Source organism: Gadus macrocephalus, chromosome 5 (assembly GCF_031168955.1).
Source record: "Gadus macrocephalus chromosome 5, ASM3116895v1".
Lineage (NCBI taxonomy): Eukaryota > Metazoa > Chordata > Actinopteri > Gadiformes > Gadidae > Gadus > Gadus macrocephalus.
In genome coordinates this window covers 4,181,081-4,198,906 of record NC_082386.1, presented here as the reverse complement: position 1 = coordinate 4,198,906, position 17,826 = coordinate 4,181,081, and the positions used below count along the sequence as shown (strand labels likewise).

The 17,826-nt window shown below is 44.9% G+C and overlaps 1 protein-coding gene and 1 long non-coding RNA gene across 3 annotated transcripts in view; both read left to right on the top strand.

Moving 5' to 3' along the window:
• The window catches only part of LOC132457189 (uncharacterized), a 26,745-nt gene extending 8,919 nt beyond the window's left edge, over positions 1-17,826 (top strand). The window contains exon 2 of the long non-coding RNA XR_009525582.1: positions 17,374-17,826. This is a non-coding gene — a long non-coding RNA (uncharacterized LOC132457189). The remainder of the gene's footprint in view (positions 1-17,373) is intronic.
• slc2a2 (solute carrier family 2 member 2) lies at positions 5,939-17,319 on the top strand. Of its 2 annotated transcripts, none has more exons than XM_060051238.1 (12): positions 5,939-6,071; positions 7,003-7,098; positions 7,540-7,748; positions 7,930-8,054; positions 8,270-8,385; positions 8,589-8,751; positions 9,540-9,646; positions 9,810-9,890; positions 10,184-10,288; positions 10,509-10,610; positions 16,319-16,522; positions 16,725-17,319. In XM_060051238.1, the coding sequence occupies exons 1-12, from the start codon at positions 6,057-6,059 to the stop codon at positions 16,920-16,922; spliced, it is 1,521 nt and encodes a 506-aa protein (XP_059907221.1). In that variant the 5' UTR covers positions 5,939-6,056; the 3' UTR covers positions 16,923-17,319. The 2 variants fall into 2 exon arrangements, with proteins under 2 accessions (XP_059907221.1, XP_059907222.1); XM_060051239.1 differs by having other exon boundaries at positions 6,020-6,071; positions 7,006-7,098.

The window sequence follows — 17,826 nt, the reverse complement described above, 5'->3', positions numbered from 1 at the left end:
CATTTACTGTACTGTTGGAGGTCACGCCCCTTCTCCGGCCTTTTCGAGATAGCTAGAGATGCTAAAATGTTTACACACATGATATTTGTTTAATGAAGAAAGCAGAAGTTTTATGTATTCATTGGTAGCAAAATTATAAAAAATAAAGAGTGTATACGATTGGAAATGATTACAACAAATCATATATTCTTTATAGTTGTATTAAATATTGGTAAAAACCAGACAGCTGTTAATGGATCAAAGACAAGTTGTATGAATGAATCATACAAAGCTGCAGTGGCACCTTAGACATGAGATATAAAGCAGTCGTGTCAGAGGAGATCGGTATTCTACAATTCAGGGTTCTAGTGACAGGCTGTGTCTGGCCATTCTTACCCACCTCTGCCGCAGGCCCCCACCTTACAGTCCACTGAGGGAAAGCCCCCACTGGCGACACACAGCAGTGTAGCACTGCCCTGCTCCAGCTCCACTCTTGAGGGAGGACCTCAGTGTGAGCTGCACCACTCCCACTGGAAGAGAGAGACAGTAAACACAGGCTCAGTTAACATCCCCACTCCCACTGGAAGAGAGAGAGAGGAGACACAGGCTCACATCCCCACTCCCACTGGAAGAGAGAGAGAGGAGACACAGGCTCAGTTAACATCCCCACTCCCACTGGAAGAGAGAGAGAGGAGACACAGGCTCACATCCCCACTCCCACTGGAAAAGAGAGACAGTAAACACAGGCTCAGTCAACATCCCCACTCCCACTGGAAGAGAGAGAGAGGAGAAACAGGCTCACATCCCCCCTCCCACTGGAAGAGAGAGAGAGGAGACACAGGCTCACATCCCCCCTCCCACTGGAAGAGAGAGAGAGGAGACACAGGCCCACATCCCCCCTCCCACTGGAAGAGAGAGAGAGGAGACACAGGCTCACATCCCCCCTCCCACTGGAAGAGAGAGAGAGGAGACACAGGCTCACATCCCCCCTCCCACTGGAAGAGAGAGAGAGGAGACACAGGCCCACATCCCCCCTCCCACTGGAAGAGAGAGAGAGGAGACACAGGCTCACATCCCCACTCCCACTGGAAGAGAGAGACAGTAGACACAGGCTCAGTTAACATCCCCACTCCCACTGGAAGAGAGAGAGAGGAGACACAGGCTCACATCCCCTCTCCCACTGGAAGAGAGACACAGGCTCAGTTAACACCACTCATAGCAGCACAGAGGGAAGGGAACATGATTATTCATTAAGCGTTCTAATTGGTAATTTAATTGGACCATTACAATTCATCATTCTACTTCGTTTAAGAATGCTTGATTCTGATTGGCTGGGAGGAGGGCATTAACCCGGCAGGATGCCCGCTGACTTGTTGGTTGTACTTGCTGCTGACTGAGCATAGCGTCATCAAATAGTAGATCAATACGCTGCTTGTATTTTTTTCTATCACAGACATTTCTAGCATAAGGTCCATTGTAAAAATAAACCCTGTTTAAAAAAGTTTCTAAAATGTGTCGGAAATCTATCGGAGGGTCAGTCGATGCATATAGTTTCGCAAGTGAGATACAATGTAGCAACTACGTTATTAAACTAGTGATCAGATTCAGCCTTGTGTGGGTTGCTATAGAAACTAATTAGCTACAGCTGCGCTAACGTTATTCACCGTAGTTCTAAACATTGCAGCGTTTTAAAAATGGACAAATTCGTTGTCCATTTTTATGTATTTGGAGTATGGAAGACATTTGAGGACTTGTTAAAGAGCTACGAGGACGACGAAATGGCAAAAGGAGGAATACATGTCAGATCGATCGTAATTAAAGGGGACTGCTTTTTGAGGGAGATGAACTCAAACAGAGGATACATTTAATAAGCATGCAATACGAATAAGAAAAAGCATAATTATTAAAATATTTGAATTGTTTTATTATGTTGGCAAGCAAAAGGGATAATCAGCTCAAGGCAGGGCAATAAACAGTTTGATATGCCCGTCTCGTTGAAGGTTACCATGGTAAGCCGTCCACGAGCCGGGCATATCAAACTGTTTATTGCCCTGCCTTGAGGTGATTATCCAAATCCTATCGCTCATTTTATTCGCATCTTTTTCTTATGTCGTACTTCACTGTTCAGCGAACATAAGTAATCATCAACAGTTGTTGATTATAAAGTGGAAATTAGCATAACTTCATGATACATTTCAATGTTTTAGCAGCTGTGGCTTTTCTTAATAAATCCTTCTTTCACTTCCTTTTTCTTGCATTTAATTTCGAATATGGCCAGAAAGATCTAAAACAGGATATTTTAAGCATGCAAATACGTCACAATAATATAATCTATTCATAGATTATATTAGAAACTGAACTTGTTTCAGAAACTGAACTTGTTTGTTAAATACATTAAATACAAAGTAAATCGTATAATGAAATCAGTCAACAATAACATGCAATTACAACTCCATTAAATCACTTTTTCACTGTCAGAAACCTATCAAGTTCAAGTTCAAGTTCAAGTTCAAGTGTTTTTATTTGTCACATACAATAAATTGAAGTGAAATGTTAAAGGGACAATGCTCCACACTGCAAAAATACATAAAAATATAAAATAAAATAAATTAGTTAATTTATTTAGATAAAATAAAAAATGTAAATAAAATCAAATTTAAAAATAAGGTGTTGAATTAAAAATTTGAATTCAAGTGTCTCACTGCCTGTGGATAAAAACTTCTCTTAAGTCTCTCAGTCCTTGAGTTAAGGCTTCGTAGGCGTCTACCCGACGGCAGCAGGGTGAAGAGGCTGGCATTGGGGTGTGTGTCATCCCTCCTGATGCTTTTTGCCCTCGACTCCACCCTCTTGTGGTAGATGTCCTTCACGTTGGGTAGGGACGCTCTGATAGTCCGCTCAGCTGAGCGCACCACCCTCTGTAGGTTGGCCTGGTCTTGAGCGGTACAGCTTCCGTACCATACGGAGATGCATCCTGTGAGGACGCTCTCCACGGCTGAGGAGTAGAAGGTCTTCAGGATGGAAGGGGAGACCTTGAATTTCCTCAGCCTCCGGAGGAAGTACAGTCGCTGCCTAGATGACTTTGTCACATGTTGTGTGTGGAGGGTCCAGGTTAGGTCTTCAGTGATGTGCACACCCAGGTACTTAAAACTAGGAACCCTCTCCACAGGCTCCCCGTTGATGATGAGGGGGGTGAACCCGCTGTCCTGCTTCCGCCGGAAGTCCACCACCATTTCCTTTGTCTTTTTTATATTTAGGGCCAAATTGTTGGACTGACACCACAGTGCCAGGTCTGCCACTTGGTTCTGGTAGGGCTGCTCGTTGTTATCAGAGATAAGACCCAGCACCACAGTGTCGTCTGCAAATTTAATGATGGAGGTTGAACTTCCGTGTGTACCTATCCAATGATCTTTAGATCTTTACATGTTAGTTCATCGAAAGGCAATTTTTAAAGGTAGTAAGGTCAGATAAAGGAATCCACCTTGTCAGTTAATGATGAGTTTGGTGCCTCAAACTACAACATATCACAATACACAGAGCACAACCAACGCAGCTGGAGGCTGAGATGCTGGTGGCGAAATGCAGCTCAGCACACCTCACTTTGCAGAATGTGTGTTTGAGATAGTAGTTCGGAAATTTACCACGTACGTACGTACGTTTGATTGGATCGTGTTATCAGTCAGCTGATAGGGCCGCATGACTAGAGTGTCCCGCCAGAACTAGCTACGCCCATTCATTGTCGTTCAAAATGTAAAAAAAACAACTAATGCTGTATAAATAAGTAAGGGATAATGTATAGAACGCCGGTCATTATCGAGAAAATAAGCCCCGACAGGGCGAACAGGACACCGACGCGCAGCGGAGGTGTCTTGCTTCGCCATGAAGGGGCTTATTTTTCGATAATGACCGGCGAAGTTCTATACATTATCCCGCTTATTAAACGGCTACTTCCCACAACAAAACAATTTATTTACAATGTAGTATTTGTTACCAGCATTCATAGTGTTGATCAGCAGAGAAATAGTCCGCCCAAGACGTTGACGTCGTCGCTTAGCAACTGACAGCGCTTGGGTTGATACTAGGGCTGTCAGTTAAACGCGTTATTAACGGCGTTAACGCAATCCAATTTTAACGGCGTTAATTTTTTTATCGCACGATTAACGCATGTTTTTTTATTAAAATGTTTTAATAAATAAAACAACATTGGCATATACTGTTCAAGGCAGTATGTTTGTATGTTCATCGTTTAATTGCACTATAGGCTTTTTTTTGTATCTTCCTGTTTTGATCAGTAGGCGTACATGCCAATGTTGTTATCAATAAAAAAACATTTGCACAAGGCAAGCCGATGCACTTCTCCATGTTGATAAGAGCATTAAAATTAGAACAATTAATGTGACAAAGAAATCAAGGGATATTTAGCATAGAAAAAAGATTTGCGATTAATCGCGATTAATCGTAAATTAATTATGGCAATAATGCGATTAATCGCGATTAAATATTTTAATCGCTTGACAGCCTTAGTTGATACAGATCCCGCTTATTACATTGACAAGTTACCGGACTACGTGTGGAGTGATACCAAAGACAAAAAGTCATTTTGTTTACCTTGACAGCGGTCATTATTCATCCGTTGCCAATGAATTATCCAAAAATAATTGACCGCCGGAAGTTGTGAAGTGCCCATGCAAGTGAACGGAACGTTGAAAAGACCCGTGTAATAATGTTTGTTAATTAAAAAAAAACATTCCCACCACCCCTCTATTAGTTAACTAACTAATCCTGGTGCTGCAACAACTATACTCATATTTAATAACATAAGCATCCGTCTGACATCCATCTGATTAGAGTCTTACCATGTGCACATGCAATTTGAATCGGGTAGGGATAAAGACCTTAAAGACCTCACAGGGTTAAATTGAACGGTTTAAAACTGGTAACTCAATACCTAATTGAGTAAAACAAATTTTATATGCATTTATATTTTGATGATTATTATTCTGGTTCATCATTATTATTAAATTCATAAGGGAATAATGTTATTTCTGTGCTTTTGCAGAAGTTCTATGTTTCGTGTCTCAATCTGACAGATCTATATTTGTTATCACTGATACAAAAAAAGAAAATACACCTTAAAAACAAAATAAAAATATCAACCATGTTTTTAATATAAGATTTTGTAAACAAAAAAGCCCATAGTACTGTAATTTTTTTAATATTTTTGACAAAATAAACTGCTGTCTTGACTCTTGATTATGGTTGTGGTCAGGGAGTGAGGCTGAATGGGATAGCAATGACAAGCTGTGCATGTGTGTGTGTGTGTGTGTGTGTGTGTGTGTGCGTGTGTGTGTGTGCGTGCGTGCGTGCATGCGTGTGTGTGCGTGCGTGTGTGCGTGTGTTTGGACTGTCTGGTTATCAGACATTGGACCTGTATATCATTAACTATTGAAAAAGAGAGCGACTGGGGAAAGGGGGGACTATCCAGATGCTTAAAGCACAGTAATGGACCACTTAGATATTGCTGTCAGTCATTAAGCCATCCCCACGTGCTGCTCCTGGTAACATCAGACAGAGGGCATTTAATCCATTTGACATGCAGTTTTCCACTACATCACTAAAGTACAAAGAGTCCTCGCACTTATCAAAACTTTCATAATAAATGTTCTAGCCATAATGTCCACCTGTAGCACACCATGTGCGAGGGGCCGGATAATGACCACCCTGGCCGGTGCATGGACAAACAAGGCCCATCGGTGATTAGCAGTGTGTGTGTGTGTGTGTGTGCCTGTTTGTGTGTGTGCGTGTGTGCATGCCTGTGTGTGTGTGTTTGTGTGTGCGTATGTGTGTGTGTGTGTGATTGCCAGTGGGGGGGAAGGGCTGGGAATGGTACTCTGGACTTGTGTGTGTGTGTGTGTGTGTGTGTGTGTGTGTGTGTGTGTGTGTGTGTGTGTGTGTGTGTGTGTGTGTGTGTGTGTGTGTGTGTCAGGGCGGGGGGGTGATAGTGAAAGGTACTCTGGACTCTTGCATGTGTGTTTGTGTTTGTGTGAGCAGCCTCTTCTCTGAGGGAGGAATGACAGAGTATGGAGTCGGACAAGGTAGGGGCGATTTTACCCTCTCATTGCAAACTCTAGTGTCTTCGTCTATATGTTTAGCAAGAGCTAACAGGATTTATTGTTATTTTTATGGATTGTTTAGTTTTGAAAACGTGACCAATCTTTGCTTAAGATTAATGTAGAATTCATGAATACATTTAATTCATAAATTATGCCTTTAATATGTGCAAGAACAGCTGAAAAAAAAGGTTGAAGTTGCAGTTTTATTTATTCATTTCTTTCTGCATAATTGTAACTTTAAAAATATGTAAACAATGAAAAAAAAAAAAGATTAAATGACCAGTTTGCTCAATCAGGCAAACCAAAAAAAATGTATTCAGCTGTATGACGTTTGATTATATTTTGTCTTAATTGATAATTAACTTTGCACACACAAATCCACATATCTTGGCACAATTACACTGCAGGAATATATGCTTTACCAAACAGTTTTACAGGTTTGCCCTTGGTCTAACTTGCTAATGTATATTAACTCCTGCAAATCATTAACTGACGAGGGAAGATTGAAATGTTATCTATTTGCAGCGCTTGTAGAATGCGATCAATGACATGTTTGGCAATGTCTTGATTTATTCATTGAGGAAACATTACATCATGACAGACTTTTTTGATTGCATATAATTTGTGTATTTATTACATTTTATTATTGGTTGTTTATTTCCTAAAATATCTCAGTAAGCCTATATAAGCTTAATAAATAATTAATAAATATAAATGAAAAGTATTTATGTATTGATTCTGTATTTGTGTGTGCGTGTGTTGGTGTGTATTTATTGCATTTATGTATTGTTTTTTGCAGTACATCTCTGGAATCCTTTTAAGTTTGTTTGTATCTTTGTACGTATTAATGTGTATATTTATTTTCGTATGTATGTATACCTATATATATTGAATATGAACTGTGTTTCTCCAGCAGCTGACGGGTACCCTGGCCCTGGCTGTCTTCACAGCTGCGCTGGGCTCACTGCAGTTTGGCTACAGCATGGGAGTCATCAATGCACCCCAGAAGGTCGGTAATTGAACAAGCCTTAAACCTGTAATATGCACTAACCCTAACCCTAACACAGTGGGTTCCAATACAGCTGTATGTAAGTCACTTTGGATGACTCTTCATAATATTAGTCAGTCTATCAATCACTAATTGACCACATTTCTGTCTCATCTATATAAAAAAAGTAGAACCATTGTATTTATATGCTACAATGCCATAGCCCAACACAAACAAAGTATTGTTAGAATAGTTTGTTGAAATATATTCAAAATTGTAAAAGAAATAGTCGATATTGTGCAATATCAATGAAAAATGAAAAAAGACATGTAAGTTGCAGAGCACAGAAGTAAGAGTCTATTTTCAATTTTTTTGAGAGTGCACACTGGTTTCTCCTCTAATCAAATCCTTTGTTTGTTCTCATGTTTGGCCCCTAAACAAACCAAACCTGCTACCCCACAGGTCATTGAGAAGCATTATGCCCGCTCCCTAGGGCTGTGGCCAGAGGGGGACCCCGCCCTATCAGAGAACAGCACGAGGGGCGTGGACATGCTAGACGCGGGACAACACCCTGAAGTCATCATGTATTGGTCGCTGTCTGTGGCAATCTTTTCCGTCGGAGGCATGGTCTCCTCCTTCCTGGTGGGGTTCGTGGGGGACCTGCGAGGAAGGTGAGGAAGAAGGGAGGGATGGGGTAAGAGGAGTCAGAGCAGGATCCTCCTTAATGACATTGACCTCAAATAACTGAGATTAACTAGGGACTGCTGAGGATAAAAGCAATGGATAGTGAATTAAAGATTTATCATTAGCAAACCCTGGCCCCCACCCACTCTCTCCCTCCCGGCCCCACAGGGTGAAGGGCATGCTGATGGTCAACGTGCTGGCCATGGCTGGGGGCTTGCTGATGGGCCTGTGCAAAATGTGGAAACCTCACATCATGGTCATCTCAGGCCGCGCTGTCATGGGCTTCTACTGCGGTAAAGAAGGCGAAACCACACCAGACAAATGGTGTCTTTGTGTCTTGAAGCACTCGGAAGAGCTGTACACAAATACGATATGACGGTGTTAATACCAGGCTATGTAAAATTGGTCTCTATTGAAATAACGATGAACTTCCAAATTGTATATTTTGCATATGCATAATCACTTCAAATCAATGTATGTGTCTATATGTGATGTGTTGATACATCAGGGCTGACCTCGGGGCTGGTGCCAATGTACATCGGGGAGATCGCCCCCAAGGCCTACAGGGGGGCCCTGGGGACGCTCCACCAGCTGGCCATCGTCGTTGGCATTCTTCTAAGCCAGGTGACACACGCATTCACAGACACACACCAGTAAGAAAACGGGCTGCATGCACGTCCGGTTTGTGTGTGAACGTACATTTCTGTATGCGTTTCCTTAAAGGTGGGTGTGTTTACGTGCATGTGTAGGCGTGGTTATGTGTGTGTGTGGGTTCATATATATATAAATATATTAATATAGATACATATTTATATGTGTGTCTGTAGGTGATAGGCCTGGACTTCCTGCTGGGCAATGACAGCATGTGGCCCCTGCTCCTGGGTCTGTCGGGGGCCCCGTCCGTCCTGCAGTCCCTACTGTTGCCCCTGTGTCCCGAGAGCCCCCGCTACCTGTACATTTGCCAAGGCAAGGTGCAGGAGGCCAGCAAGAGTAAGACACACACACACACGCACACATATACACACACACACACGCACACGCACACACACACACACAGAGAACTTGTGAATAAGGCGAGGCCGGTTTACACCCCTGAACGGATTTGGCAGGTTTGTTTATACACTGGGTTAATTGTTGAGATTGTCTATGTTTAGATGCAGATCAGCTGAGGTCTTTCTTCAACTCGCCCCCCCTCGTGGTGTACACGCATTCCCAAATTGGGCAGTGGGCGATCAATTGACATTCATTATATTCCCAACTAGTTTGAACAACTCCCATAGCTGTATCTTTGTTGTGTAACCCAGGTTGGCACATACAAACTTCCCTGGCTATATATGCATTTAAACCTATTCTAATAGTACCCTCAAAATGAATTATTAACTACAAAAAAGCACAATATGAACCCTTCAACCACAGTTAGATTTTCAACGGGCTCAAAATGACACTACCCCCTACACTGACACTTTTGAGCATGTGTGGAAAAACACGCTGCAAATCATCTGCTAACATTTTTGAGCACGCAAATTTGTCTTAAAGGGGTCAGACTTTAGAAACGTTTTCATCATTTGAACATTTTCAAAACAATTATTCTGAAATGTATCGTGAAACCATGTTGCGATCCCGCCCCTCATCTGAAAACAGTCTCTTTGGTCTTTCGGGAGATTGTACAGCGTTTCTTTAAAGTTTTGTGTATCTCTGTCTCCGTCTGTTTTGTCCCTAGCATCTTCAAATTGCTTTTGTGTGTCGCGCAAAACACACTCTTATCGTTCTGGTCGCAGGTCTGCGTCGGCTGAAAGGAGAGTACGATCAAAGCGCTGACCTGGAGGAGATGAAGAAAGAGAAGGAGGAGGGAGAGAAGGAGGACACAATCTCCATCCTGTCCTTGGTAGGTGGCCTGCTGGGCAGAGCATGGAGGGGAGAGCCAGAGAGCTGGCCTCTCCCCTGTTAAATAGTTAGCCATTTTTGTTGAGCATGGTGGTTGGAATGGTTCTAAAAGAAAAGATCAATATTTTGTGTGTATTTTGTTGTGTCCCATCTCTGCCTTGCAGTTGCGGTCCTCAGTTTACAGACAGCAGCTCTTGGTGGCCCTCTTGATGCATCTGTCCCAGCAGTTCTCTGGTATCAACGCAGTGAGGACCCTTTTAAACTGGCATATTAACCACATCAAACATCAACATTTATTCCACTTAGCATGTTACGGATTCTTCTTTAACTAGGTTGGTCAACTTTAATGTTTACCTGTGATATTGAAAGAAAGTGTGATAAAAACAAAAAGTTGACAATAGGATAAATTAATTTGGTTTGTTGAACAAACTTCCATGTAACCAAATTATCTCTCGCTGTTCATCGTTGTAGTTAGGGTAAGCACATAATCTTGTGTATTGCAACAAACAAAATGAAGAAGAGTCTTTGTCTGCCACAGATCTTTTATTACTCGACTGCCATTTTCCACCGAGCTGGTGTTGGTTATCCGGTGTACGCCACCATCGGCGTTGGGGTCATCAACACAATCTTCACCCTTGTGTCTGTGAGTAGCTATGGCACATAGAGCCAGTTTAGAGAAACGAGGCAACAATGCCACATACAGGATGTAAGGCAAACACTGGAACTAAAGGACGGCCTCACTTTCAACCAATAATACAATATCACCTATCGTGTGCTTGAGGTAAATTAACATTCTTACATTTGCCAACAATGAGGGTCATACACATATGGTAATGCCTTGCAATGTATTTTTGTTCCACTAGGTGGCGCTTGTGGACAGGGCTGGCAGGCGCACTCTGACTCTCATAGGCCTCGGAGGGATGTGCTGTTGTGCCGTCGCCATGACTGTGGGTCTCAAACTACAGGTTTGTCAACCAATGGGAGGTTTTTTCATCATTCAACCAATACAACATTTTATTCTACTTCGTTAAAGAATGCTTGATTGTGATTGGCTGGGAGGAGGGCATTAACCCGGCAAGATGCCCGCTGACTGAGCACAGCGTCATCAAATAGTAGATCAATACGCCGCAATTTCAAACATGAGGTCCATTGTAAAAATAAACCTTGTTTAAAAAAGTTTATTTTTAAAACAAGTTACATAGACATAGTTTCGCAAGTGAGATACAATGTAGGAACTACGGTATTAAACGAGTGATCAGATGCAGCCTTGTGTGGTTCCTATAAAAACTAATTAGCTACAGTTGAGCTGACGTTATTCACCGTAATGCTAAACATTGCAGCGTTTTATAAATGGACGAATTCATTGTCAGTTTTAATGTATTTGGAGTAGCGAAGACGAGCTGGGCATATCAAACGATAGTTATGATATTATAACTCTAGTTCTATGATTGTAGGCGTAGCCGTCTAGGCTTCGCCTCACGGGTTTGTCCCTGAAAATTTCAACAATGCACCAATCAACGTTGGCACCGCCCACATTTCCCATGGCACTGTGTATATAAGGCACGCATACCGCCGCTAATCCTCCACGTTATTCTTTCAGTATTTGGAGGGTACAGCAGGTGGGAAACTAGACGGCTACGCCTACAATCATAGAACTAGAGTTATAATATCATAACTATCGTTCTATTTCATTTAGGCTACGCCGTCTAGGCTTCGCCTTAGGGGCTAAGGCGAAGCTGCGAGTGGAGCCCGATCAATGTACTCCTGCTGGACCCCAGTCAAAAAGCGCAAGTCACGAGGGCACGTCAGACTCAAAAAAGCAGAGGATGTGCAAAACACAACAGCTAAATAAAAAAAGAATTCCTCCTAGATCAAGCAAGGCGATGATCAAGAGAAAAAAGTGAGTCTGTAAAAACTCCAGCTCAATCCGTGCTTCATGGAATGCATGAAAATACGATTTCCATTAGGTCCGCTACCAACGGGGGCAGGGAGCCAACTCTCCAATAAAGAACTTCTCTCATCCGTTTCTCATTTGAAAAAACGGCAGGAGAGAAATACTGGCAGTCAAATTCAACTCGCCAGCCGGCGAGAGGATATTAACGATTTTATTCGTCAAAAAATTTCAGTGAAATGAAATGTTCGGCTCCATGCTAAATAGTCACGTAACAAACATAACAAAACAGTAAATACATTCAAGATGTCAGAGGGTTATTGCACATAGGAATAAAAAAAAAAAGGGGGTTACTTAAATAAATAATGCAGTTGCTATAAAGGGCTTAATCAGTACCATTTAGATACCTGACAGCTTGGGGGTAGAAACTCTTCCTGAGTCTCTCAGTCTTTGCCGCCAGTGAGCGGTATCTGCTCCCTGAGCGGAGCAGAGAGAATAGTCCGTAGCCTGGATGGCTGGGGTCTTTCAGTATGTTGGTGGTCCTGCCCTTGCACCGCTTGATATAAATAAATCCTAGATTAGGGAGTTGCCTCACTATGGTACGCTCAGCTGAACGCACAACTAGCTGCAGAGCCTTACGGTCCTGCATGGTGGTGTTCCCATACCAAGCGGTGATGTTCCCAGTCAGCATGCTCTCGATGGTGCAGGTGTAGAAGCTCCACAGGACTGGTTTGGATGCTCTGAATTTCTTCAGCCTCCTGAGATGGAACAGTCTCTGTCTGGCTTTCTTTACAACGGTGTCAAGGTGGGTAGACCACGTCAGATCATCGGTGATCTGGACACCGAGGTACTTAAATGTATCCACCCTCTCTACAGGGGTCCCGTTTATGGTTAAAGGAGTGTAGTCCCGCACCTGCGTCCTCCCAAAGTCCACCAGCATCTCCTTAGTTTTGCTTGCGTTGAGGTGGAGATTGTTTTTCTGACACCATTTTGTCAGGCAGCTCACCTCCTCCAGGTAGGCCGTCTCATTGTTGTTGTGGATTAGGCCTAGCACTACGGTGTCGCCAGCAAACTTTATGATGGTATTTGAGTCTGCAGTGGCTGCACAATCGTGTGTGTATAGGGAGTACAGCAGAGGGGACAGAACACAGCCCTGGGGGGGCCCTGTGTTGAGGATGAGGGAGGATGAGGTGCGCTTAAAAGAACATGCCTATATTCTTAAACAGTAGAAGGGGCCCTGGATTCCAACACAGAGTGGCTGAGTGAGCCCCTGGACATGTCTAACATGTAAAAACAGACAAAGGGGCCGGGGGAAGACCAAGACGCAGCCGCGCAGATGACTTCCACTGAAACGCCTTTGAGTAGAGCCGTTGAAGCGGTCATGCCCCGTTTCGAGTGAGCTTTAATGCCAACGGTGGCGCTAAGCCCTGCCGAGAGTAGGCTAAGCAAACACTGTGGAAAAGGCCAAACCTTTTTCCAATAAGTACTGTAGAAACGCAAGCACGCGTCCCACCTTGCATTGAGATTGGACAGCGTGGTTTCTGTCACACCAATTAGAGAAAGCGTCCCACTTCGGCGTCTAGAGGGAAGAAGTAGAAGGTGCACGAGCACTCTGTTGATAACCGCTTCGGGCAAACCTTTGCCCTGCAGGATCAACCTCTCAGAAGCCAAACCAACAGCTGTCCTGAAACATCGGGCGGGTGGTGCACTGTCCCGTGGGCCTGTGAAAGCGCATCCCATCTGAAGGGTACCGGCCACGGCGCCGTCTGTGAGAGTGCCGCTAGCTATGGAAACCACTCTCCGGAGCCACTATAATGAGGGACAACCTCTCCTGTAATACAAGAGAGCGGCCAAGGTGTGTGTGCCAACGCATCCACCCCTAATGGGGGAAGATCCCGAGGGTTGAGAGAGAACCACCACCTGCAGTGTGTTCTCCCTGGACGCGAACAGGTCCACCTGAGCCGTCCCGAACCTCTGCCAGATCAGTCTGACAATGTCGGGATGTAAGCACCACTCGTCTCGGCGGGGACCGCCGCGAGACATGAGGTCCGCCCCAAAGCGATATGCAGGGCTCTTAGACTGAGGAGATACTGAAGAGCCCAAAGCCAGAGCTAGACCGCCTTTCGGTCGAGAGCAGAGGAGCACACTCCCCCTGTCTGTTTATATACACCGCCCCTGACACACTGTTTGTACTGATCAGAATGTGGCGGCCACGTACCAGGTGAAAGAAATGCAACAGCACTTTCCTCCCAGCGGCAAGTTCCAACACATTTATGTGTGCTGTGGGGGGTGTAAGCCACTTGCTTCCGACTGAGTGGGAGAGGCACGTTCCTCCCCAACCCGTCAACGAGGTGTCCTTGAAGACCACTAAGTCGGACGTCACTCTGCCCAGGGGAACACCCCTGAGAAGGGCGGGGGGGTTTTCCCAATATTCCAGGTCTTGTGACACCGAACGGGGTACGAGGAGCACCCTGAGCTTGTGTCGCATGGGGTCCAACCGTTGGCGAGCAAACCACCTCTGGAGTCTGCGCATAAAGAGCAGTCCCAGGGGAACCACGGGATGGGCGGCTGCCATCAGCCCTAACATGGTGGACAGTGTGGTTACGTTTCTGCGAACGCAAAAGCGGGAGAGTGCCAAAAGGATTGCATTTCGTCGAGGAGGCGAGAGCATCGCTGTCATGGTGGCTGAGTCTAGGCAAAGCCCCAAGTAGACGATCTGCCGGCTGGGGAGCGGGGAGCTCTTTTCCCAGTTGATGGCAAAACCCAGGAGAGATGGTTTCCCTTCTCACAGCTTCCTCTGAGTTGCTCAGAATAAGTAGGTCGTCCAGGTAGAAGAGAACCCTCTTCCCTGACGCCTGAGCGGTCCCAACGCCGTCTCCACACACTTTCAGAAGGTGCGCGGGGCCAGGGAGTGGCCGAATGGCAGGCATTGGTACTCGTACACCACCCCCATAAAGGCAAAGCGGAGAAACTTCCTGTGCGCCTGCCGAACAGGGACGCGGAAGTAAGCATCCTTGAGATCCAGGGATGTGAACCAGTCGCCCTCTCTCACACATCGGAGCAGCGCTCTGATAGTGAGCATTCTGAATTTCCTCACGGCAACAAATCTGTTGAACACGCGAAGATCCAGAATAGGTCTCTTCTCCCCTGACTTCTTGGAAACCGGGAAGTAGCGGGAGTTAAACCCTAGGTGTGACTCGTGGGGGGGAACGGTAATGATGGCCCCTTTCCCCAAGAGATGGGCCACATCTGCCAAGGGTTAGCTCAAAGGGACGCCGCTTAATTTAGTGAACCAGAGGTTATGTAAACACGCCGTCCGGCTGCCACCCTACAGCCACCAGACTGAGGAGGGGAGGGAGGCAGCCTAGAGGAATGCACAACAAGCGTAGGACACAGTTGGCCTAAGGAATATCGCTCTTTAGGAAGTATGTACTGCCTTTATTATGGAAAGAAAAACTGGGAGCCAGCTTGCGGTGCTTCTGTCTCCGCTGTGCTGCTCTCCCCGGCTGCGGCTGGATCATGGTCGTCCAGACCATATGCCGGCCGGCCGAAACGGCTATCGGCTGGCATAGCTGGAGGATGGCGCTGGAGAAGCGGGGAACCACCAGCCATCTTGCGGCTTCCTCCGGGCCATAAACCTCCCTGCCAGCCGACAAGGCGACCAGGGCAGAGGAGAGCAGGGCGAGATTGTTGACCGCTGCCGCAGATTGTGAGGCACAGACGAACCATCTGTCCGTCAGGCAGATAATCTGCTTCTGGAGGCGGTCGGGGGAGAATGGCTTCTCGGTAGGACGCCATCCGGCGCCCGGACAGCGAAGCGCTGCCAGGGGAGGCTCCAGGCAAGGAATCCCCCCCTCGAGTATCAGCCCACCCCTCCTTGTGCGTGAAGTCAGTGAAGGCCTTCATCGGGGCCTTCACGGTAGAAGGGTCTTCACCCGCAGCGGTGAAGAAATTATCAACGGGTGGGAACAGGCGGCACTGGGTAGCCCGCCGGGAAGAAGACAGGGTGCGAAAGCATTCGCCCTGCATGTCATCCGACATGGATGTGAGAGGGGGGGCTGGCATAGGGATGCCCTTGATGGCCGCCGCCTCGCCCATGATTTTGCCAAATAGATTGGCCATCCGGCGTGGCTTCTCCCTGGGGACGACCGTGGCGGTGTAAGACCGGAGTGGGAAAACCCGGATGCAGAGTCCGCAAAGACGTCGTCCAAGGAGGCGATGTCGTCCACCTTGATGTGGTCGTCGTCTTATGCGCCGGTATGCGCCGCCTTATATACACGGTGCCGTGGGAAATGTGGGCGTGATTGGGGCATAGTTTAAATTTTCAGGGACAAGCCCAAAAAGGCGTAGCCTACATGAAATAGAACTGTTCATTTCCCTGCCTTGAGGTGATTATCCCTTACTTATCACATCCAGTGTTTTCATAGCTTAACAGATAGTTTAAGACTAAACAAACAAATGAACTGAAACGCTTAAGTATATGCATTCAGTTGAATGCAACTGCAGTACATCTATTATAATCATGGATTGTCGAGGGCCGAGGGTGTTTGACTCGACCAGGTTGTGGGTTCCAAACCCGACTTCCAGAGTCTATACATTTAGGTCCCAAGCCAGATATACGTTCTCACTGAAGATGTGTATAAAAATGAGTTTCTGTGGTTTAAGCATCTGATAAATGATTAAAATGGTCAAATAGTAATATACTTGACTTGTGTATTCTTACTTGCTCACTCTTCTTTCTCACGGTCTCACTCTTTGTGTTCATCTTGTCTTTCTCTTCAGATGGACTACTCATGGATGAGCTACGTCTGCATGTCGGCTGTGTTCCTCTTTGTGTCTTTCTTTGAGATCGGGCCGGGTCCGATTCCGTGGTTCATCGTGGCGGAGCTGTTCAGCCAGGGGCCCCGACCGGCCGCCATCGCTCTCGCTGGCTGCTGCAACTGGACCTGCAACTTCCTCATCGGCATGACCTTCCCTTACATACAGGTAAACCAACCCCATCACAGCGTCTGCATCAGTATTTCTCCACCTTGGTTTTAGGACCCTACTTGGGGTCCCTTGAAATATCAGAATAAAGAATAAAAATATTCACATATGGTTTTAATCCTCTTCGTAGACTGTGTGTGGTGTAGGACAGGATGTGATTGGCATGTCATCGTCGTGTTCATTCTGAGTTTTGTTTTTTTAGGAATTTCTGGGGAGTTATGTATTCATCTTGTTCGCTGCGCTGCTTTTGGTCTTCACGGTTGTCACGTACCTGAAGGTCCCGGAGACAAAGGGGAAATCCTTCAAGGAGATCGCGGCCGTGTTTCAGAAGGGCCATAAAAAGGTCCCGGCAAATACTGAGATGGAACTGGAACAACTCAAGTCCGCTACAGATGCCTAAAGCCAGTCCTGTATCGTAGTTCATACTTTTCATTTTTTTTACGTTTTGGTGCGTATTCGTTTTCACTGTGTGGGACATTTTCTCCTAAATTACAAAAAGACAAATGACATAATTACATATATTTATTGATATGTGGAGTTTTGTTTACATTAAATATCATTTTTTTATGAATGGATGAAAGAAATAACTGAAGTGTCAACTGCAAAAAATGCTTTAAAAATGTTATCAATACATAGAGCTACAAATTATAAAAAGCGTCAGACATGTTTTTATAAATGTTGTAATTATAAAACAAAGACTATTTTTTATTGTGCCTTTAACTTAAATAATTGAAACCCTAAATCGCCTTAACATGCACTTGATAATTTTCTATATTAAAAAACTACAAGTAGGCCTACTTTCAGAGTATACTTAAGATCTATCTTATAGGGGTGTAAGACACCGAAGCCAGTGATGTATCTTTCTTCTTGAACATGTTATATGAACACAATATTCTGAACACTGCCCGAAATGATTTGATTCTTGGTTCCTGTGATAGGAGAGACGCTGTGATGAGGTAGCCTACTACAGTAGGCCTATGCAGTTGACGTTGCTTGCATGTTTGAGTTATATTTAGAGGTTAATTTACCGTACATAACCTAGAAGAGGATTTATCATGAACAGTGCACTTCAGTCAGAAACTAATCTAAAGATAAATGATTTAGCCGGCTTTTACTCCAAACCACAGCTCACTCGTTCACTTTACAATGGTACAAGTCAGAGCTGCCGTAAATGTTTTGTTTTTTTTTTGGTGTAAAATAGGTTCCACTGGCTGGGAAATATGCACATATTCCATGGTGTTTTTTGAAGGCAAGCCGCAATTAAGACAGTGGAACTTTAAGAAATTAATTACATTTTTAATCAA

Excerpts from the sequence above, each read along its gene's own strand:
- slc2a2 (XM_060051238.1), top strand. Across the intron at positions 8,386-8,588 it reads TTGGCATTCTTCTAAGCCAG|GTGATAGGCCTGGACTTCCT; the intron begins GTGACACACGCA and ends GTGTGTCTGTAG. Across the intron at positions 10,611-16,318 it reads CTGTGGGTCTCAAACTACAG|ATGGACTACTCATGGATGAG; the intron begins GTTTGTCAACCA and ends CTTTCTCTTCAG.